This window comes from Adiantum capillus-veneris, chromosome 6 (genome assembly GCF_014529385.1).
Source record: "Adiantum capillus-veneris isolate H3 chromosome 6, ASM1452938v2, whole genome shotgun sequence".
Classification (NCBI taxonomy): domain Eukaryota; kingdom Viridiplantae; phylum Streptophyta; class Polypodiopsida; order Polypodiales; family Pteridaceae; genus Adiantum; species Adiantum capillus-veneris.
The window spans coordinates 172,858,046-172,865,157 of NC_140936.1; the positions used below are offsets into that span (position 1 = coordinate 172,858,046).

At 41.0% G+C, this 7,112-nt stretch overlaps 1 protein-coding gene across 1 annotated transcript; it reads left to right on the plus strand.

Moving 5' to 3' along the window:
• Positions 1 to 5,100: 5,100 nt before the first annotated feature.
• LOC147456721 (uncharacterized) lies at positions 5,101 to 6,072 on the plus strand. The gene has a single exon (XM_086515156.1). It carries the CDS (start codon positions 5,224 to 5,226, stop codon positions 5,839 to 5,841), a length of 618 nt encoding a protein of 205 aa, XP_086371282.1. The 5' UTR covers positions 5,101 to 5,223; the 3' UTR covers positions 5,842 to 6,072.
• Positions 6,073 to 7,112: the final 1,040 nt, after the last annotated feature.

Here is a 7,112-nt window from a genome sequence, read left to right on the forward strand (position 1 = left end):
CTCGTGATCAGAAGTGTCTCCGTGAATCTGTTGTGTAGCTTGTCATCAATATGGCATCACCAAATATGTCTTCATGTTGTTATCATTACGTCATCACCAAACATGTCTTCATGTTGTCATCAATATGACATCATCAAACATGTCTTCATAAATCTTTTATTGTCACCAAGTTTGTCTTCATGAAATCAATTCTTTGATCAATCCTACATAGATAATAGACTAAAAAAAAACATAGTCATGAATTTTTTTAGCATTGTTAGTGAAATAATTACGTTCACAATGCCATAGGAGATGGTTTGCAACACCACTCTTTTGACAACATATATATGCACGAAACATATGTGTACATAAAGTATGAACGTAAAAATATAAGATGCGTGATTACATGATGCAAATGACATCTGTGTATACGACATAAAACGACATTTATCAACGTAGTGATATCAACAAAACATCATCGTTTTATCAATAATAATGAATAAATCATCATGGTATCAACAAACAACATCATCGTATCACTAAGAATAATCATTGTATCAATGAAACAACATCATGGTATCACCGAGAATAACCATGGTATCAATGAAACAACATCATGGTATCACCGAGAATAATCATTGTATCAATGAAACAACATCATGGTATCACCGAGAATAACCATGGTATCAACGAAACAAAATCATGGTATCACCGAGAATAACCATGGTATCAATGAAACAACATCATGGTATCACGTATCACCGAGAATAACCATGGTATCATCGAAATATCATCATGGTATCGATGAAAATCACCATGATAAAAGTACTAACAAAACATCATCATGGTACCATCAAAATCACTATGGTATCAACGAGAGCTTATCAATAAAACGACATAAACTATATCTCTGGAAGAATAATTATACGAGAATCAATGAACGAATATATCATATAACAAAAGATCATATACCATCAGTAGCTCGACGGAATTTGGACGATCATCAACGGCTCGCCTGAATTGGAGCGATATTCATGACAGATATCCATTAACAGATCTATAGACATTTGATATTTGGAAATGTAAGTATCCAAGAACAAATCATCAGTAAATGTCTTAGAACGTATTAAACAGCTTAAAATAGTATAATTTTTTAAAAACATATATCTATAACACTGATTCGATTTGTAACTGTCTTCTGCAGCAAAGTTACGTCAGTGACAAATATATGATTGATGAAGAGAAAAATATAATCGATAAATTTTCAATTATGAAAAAAATCAAAAGCAAAAAGCAAAATTTGCTTTTCAGACATGTTCGAAGTCTGAGAACGATAACCCAAAATCGGTGCAGAATTTAGAGAAAGTTTCTTCTGCAAAGTTGTAGACCACATTGATTTCAATGTCCCACTCAGATCAATTAGGAGAAAAATCAAAATAAAAAAGTGAAAGTTTCTTTTCAGACATGTTCATAGTCCGGGAACAATAACTCAAAATCTGTGCAGAATTTGAAAAACGTTTCTGCTGCAAAGTTATAGACCACATCGATTTCGGTGGCTCGAATTGGCCGTTTCTGCAAAAAAAAAATCAATTAGGAAGAAAATTAAAATTAAAAATTGCTTTTTGGACATGTTCGTAGTCCAAAAACGATAACTCGAAATCTGTGCAGAATTTGAAAAAAGTTTCTTCTACACAATTGTAGACCACATTGAATCCGGTGGCTTTAGCAGGCTGTTTCTGCAAAATCATTTTCAATTAGGAGAAAAATAAAAAACAAAAAACGAAAGTTTCTTTTCAAACATGTTCGCAGTCCGAAAATGATAATTCAAAATCTGTGCAGAATTGGAAAACAGTTTTTTCTGCAAAGTTGTAGACCACATCGATTCCACTGGCTAGAGTAGGATGTTTCTGCAAAATCGTTTTCAATTAGGAGAAAATTAAAAAACAAAAAACGAAAGTTGCTTTTCAGACATGTATGCAGTCTGCGAACAATAAGTAAAAAACGGCGCAGAATTTGGAAAAAGTTTCTTCTGCAAAGTTGTAGACCACACCAATTCTGGTGCCTCAACTGAGATGTTTCTGCAAAATCGTTTTCAATCAGGAAAAAAACTGAAAATAAAAACGTCGTGCTCTGATACCATGTTGAGAGAGAAAGAGAGAGCACACAAATAGAACCCTAAAGTGTGTTGAATACACACATGAGATGATGTATATATAGAGGGGACCCGGGTGCTATATATAGAGAAGCCATACATTGAGTAGCTTCACATATAAGCTCCACAAGGACTTGAGTAGGGTTGACAATCATCTTGTCTCTTCTCGTTGTCACTTAGTTAGCAGTGAAATGGCGTCTTCAACTGCATTCCAATTAGTCTTTAAGACTTTTTCCGCATCCTTATCCTCAAGTAGTAATTCTAGCTTCTCTTGAATCTCTTTACCTGCTGCCTGCAAAAAGAGCTTTGTCTTCTCTAAGTTTAGGGTAGCCTTTTTAGTCCTTGACAATTGATCATATCGGCGTTCAACTTCCCTTAATTAGCAGTTCGATAGGCGAAAGCCCCTCATTTGGCCGAACTACCCACTCTAAAAAAGTCCTCTTTGTTACCCTTTCGTAGTGCTCCATGAAATACTCTTTCTTTAAGGATAATTTGAATGCTTCCCAAGTTGCCCCATGCTCATTTCTAATTCCCCTTACATGATCTATGATCTCGGGAACCACAACTAGTTCAAAACTTTGCACCATCTCTATTTCGGGCACTCGATGAAGCTCCATCTCCTTTACATATCCACCAAGATACTTTGTTACATTTTTACCTTTGAATTGGTCTGATTTATTTACCACAGATTGAAGCGCTTTGGTTGAGGAAAGCTCCCTCCTTTCCGCAGCTTGCTGCTGCTACATAAACACCGCAAAAGCTTGAAACATTTGCATTGTGACAAGATCAAATCGAACCCCCTGTTGTTCTTGTTGCTCCATAGCTTTAAAGCTTTAATTTAAAACCTTCAATGAAGCTTTTGAGCCCTCACCCTAGCCTTCCCCGCGTCGGGCTCATCAAAAAATGTGTCAAGAAGTGCGCAGTGTGACTAGGAAAGCGCTGGGCCTTTAACTGTGAGGATTCGTAGCAAATTCAAGCAAGGCTTAGATGATTTGAAGCCAAAAACACACTAAAAAAGAACAAAAATCCATCCATGAAATCTCAACTTTAAAAATGAACCAAGATCAACTCAAAATTCTTGTGTGTGTGAAGATTAGTTGTAGCCTCGCTCCCAATTGCACAGATGCAGTGCTCATTCGACCTGTTAAAAACCCTAAATTTACGCTTCGATTCTTCGTCGTGACCATTTCATAGAAGCTTCAGTACCTCATTGGAGAAGCCCAAGTAGTTATTTGAAGAGGGGAAACCCTAATTGGGGGCCTCATAGCGTCAACCATGTAGTGGAAGCAGAATGGGACTACACTAACACCCTATAAAGGAATAGTTGTATCTCCTTGCTCATATGCCCAAATGAGCTCATTATTGGCTCTAAAATTTCTCACACAACTTGAGCAACGATGGAACTATCGTTGATGTGGTATTTTGAGCTATTTTTATCCTATTTTTGACCATTTTAAGGATATTTTTTTCCCAAAAATGCCCCTTTTTGTCCGTAAAAAGCACAAACGAGCTGGGAAAAATCCCTAAATTGTGGAAAAATCCATTGGGCTAAAATTTCATGTTGAATCTCATTTTTTCACTTAGTAAGCACTTTGGACATGTCTTTTATACCCGCGTACGGAACTTGTTATTTTTTACCGAGATTACCCGCATTGAACTTTCTAGGCAAAACCAGAGTTCTACTTCGAAATAGTTGACATTTGTACATTCCTAAAGAAAATTGGGCATGTTTTAATGTGTTAAAATATGCAACGGTGCCACGTCCCCGGCCTCACCTGCCCGACAAAGTATGTATACGCCTGCAACTATGGCAATTGTTTTTACATATATCACACTATGTACATCATAGCATTTAGTCCCACATAACAAAAGCATTGAGAGTGAGGTAGATATTTTGATTTCACATTATGGATGTGCCATGGCACGACACCGAGAGCACATAATAGAAGTCGTATGCCAATAGAGAGAGATAGAGCGCGTGAGAGAGCAGAAGAGCACGTGCCAATGTGCCTCCTAGAGCGGAGTGCCACACTGACACGACAAGAGAGAAGAGAGGAGGGGAGAGAAAAAACACACAAAAACTTTGTACAATCTTCCCCCATGCAAGAGTGAGCATTTCCCTCTTGCACGTATTTTATTTATAGATTCCCTTTTGCACATTGGCCGGCCGGCACAAATGACCATAGCTCGTAATGAGATGTTGAGGTAATAAATGTACATATCCCTTATCCATAACAGCTTCTATACACCTTTTGCTAGAGCTACATTAAGCTACGTGTTGTATATGCAAAAATAGCCCCTTGTCTTAAGTTTCGAGCTTATTTGATTGCTAGTGTTGCATTTACATAAATTTTTGGTTGCCTCCTCACTCAAATTCGTCTCCCCCGAGTTGACCCTTTGAAGGTCCAATTGGGTTCTTGGGTGCATTGTTGGATAGTAAGGTGTTTCGCACATGAGGAGGTCAACCCCCACAAGGACCGAGAGGGTCAACACTCCAGCAGTTTTGTAACTCCGTGAAAATGGGCAGAGTTTGGCAAACTTCACCGGTTAAGGACGCTCACACTTGAGCAAACTCGAGCATGTACAAAAGCCTAGGCTAATGAGACGAGGGTTGCGTATATGGGCCTGCGGGGGTTGAAACTTGCAGGGCTAGAAAAACACATTTTCCCTAATCGATGAAAATAAGGGCAAACTTGAAATTTCCCCAATTTTAGGCCAAAATTTGAAATAATTGCACTAATACTTGTGTAACTTTCCCAGTTTTCCTATAGGCACTCGAAATTTCACAATTTCAGCCAGCACAAATACATTGGATCCCGATCGAAAGGTTAACAAAAATTGCTGCCCGTGCGAAACATCTCAAGATATTCCACCAGGCCGCATATCAAAGCCATTGACAAGTGTGTCTAAATGCCCCTCCGTGCGTTGGCACATTAGCTAGGGAGAGAGAGAGAGAGCTTGTGGCTGGAAACGGACTCCGGAGTCTTATCCTGACCAGCTAGGGCATTCGTAAATAAGACGATAAGGTCCTATTCAGAAACGGGTAGACAGTGCATGTACTAGATCGTAGACGTAACCAGGCGGAAGGGAGTATGGCAGGTGATGACGAGCTGTGGGAGCACACTTGGTGGTGGGAAGTGGACGCACCAGTCGAGCAGGCTTGGGCTGCCAGCGGGAAGGACTTCATGAAAGCGGATGAGTGGATGACCTCTATCATCATCACGGGGACGTCCGTGCTGGTGGGGGGGAAAATGAACGAGCCGGGGACCTGCCTGCGCAGAGTAGACTGTTATCGCAACGCGGTGCTGCCCGAGGAGGACGAGAATTCAGTTGCTGAAGAGACACTGTTCTTCGGCCTGCAGAAGCTCTTGTCGCTCAACGATAGCACCCACTCATTCAGCTACAAGGCGGCGGGTGGAAATTTGCCGGGCTTCGACGTCGATGGGCTGATTGATTACCACAGCTACTTCCAGCTGAAGGAACACCCCCAGCACAAGGAAAAATCTGTGATCCAGTGGCGCTACACCTCCAAGCCCTCGCCCTACCTGTCAAAGACCGAGGCGGACGAGGTCTGTTTCAGTCTTTACGACACGGCCGTCGGGGATCTCCGCGCCCGCCTCGCTAGCCCACTCAAGACTGGTATTGCCCACCGCCGCTCTCCGCCCACCGAGCCCGTCGCCTTCCTCAAGGCAGCCTTTTCTGAGGTCTGAGGGCCATCTCACAACCAGATGGGCTAATTTGGGCATTTTGGGAATTTCGACAAGTTAGAGGGCTATTTTGGTAATTTTTCCTTCTGTTTAGTGCTTGATATACTCGTCCCTCAGCTTCTTCGGTTAAGATGTCCACTTTTAGCTTCTTTGTCAAACTACGTCATGTCAAAGTCCGCTCGAGTGTGGCTGTACTTGCGTCATCTTGATAGTCAATAAAAGTTTCTTTTGTAACATCGATGTATTTTTGGTAGTTGGTGGAACCTTGTACTTGATATCTATGCCTTGCTCTAGTTTCTAGCTTTGGTTTATGGAATAAACTCTTCAAAATATGATCATCCACCGACCTAGAAGCAGTGTTCGAGAAAAAGCTTCATACATGCACAACACTATTTTCCTTCTAGTGATTTGAAATTTATCCCAGCACACTAGTTGAGACATTGTACATTCTTATGTTATACTGAATGGGAATGGAAAAATTTCAACACATGTTAGAGCTTCTACGTCTAAATAGGGCAGGACTCTCCGCTCCACACCATGTCACGACACGTGTATATGAGTGCCTGCTCCTCGTGAGGCAGGACTCTCCGCTTTGCAATAATGTTCTGAAAAATTATGGATGTCGATATGTGTGTCCTAAAATGTCTACGTCCGATAAGACATGACTCTCTGTGGTCACATTATATGTGAATATGTTACACATTATATTACTTCCTACTACCTATTGTCACTCTTTTGGTTTTTAGTTTATCATTGTGCTATGGAGACATGTACCTAGCATCTTGTACCTCGCACTCGACTCCACCACTTATGTACCTCGCAACCGAGAGTAGTTGTTTTTTAAACCCTGGAGTATGTTATGGATAAGGGATATGTACATTTATTGCTCAAGTGCTCATTACTAGCTATGATCATTTGTGTCGGCCAACCAATGTGTATTCATTTTGAGCATTGAAGAATCTATAAACAAAACACGTGCAAGAGGTAAATGCTCACTCCTGCGCAGAGGGAGATTGTACCCAGTGCTTGTGAGTTTCTTCTCTCCCCTCCTCTCTTATCTCTTGTCGTGCTGGTGTGGCACTCTGCTCTAGGAGGTGAAGGGGATCGGGGAGCACCACAGACGGAGAGTGAGAGAGAGGAGACACATGACACAGATATGGGTGGGGAGATTCAAAGAGTGAGCAGCCCCCTATACACTTATGCTATGTATAAGGTATACAAGTCAGTGAGCGCCCAGACTCTGGGCGGCCGGGCAAGGCACAGGCGCCTATACC

Bases quoted from the DNA above. Each gene is read 5' to 3' on its own strand.
- LOC147456721 (XM_086515156.1), top strand. From the start codon at position 5,224: ATGGCAGGTGATGACGAGCTGTGGGAGCACACTTGGTGGTGGGAAGTG.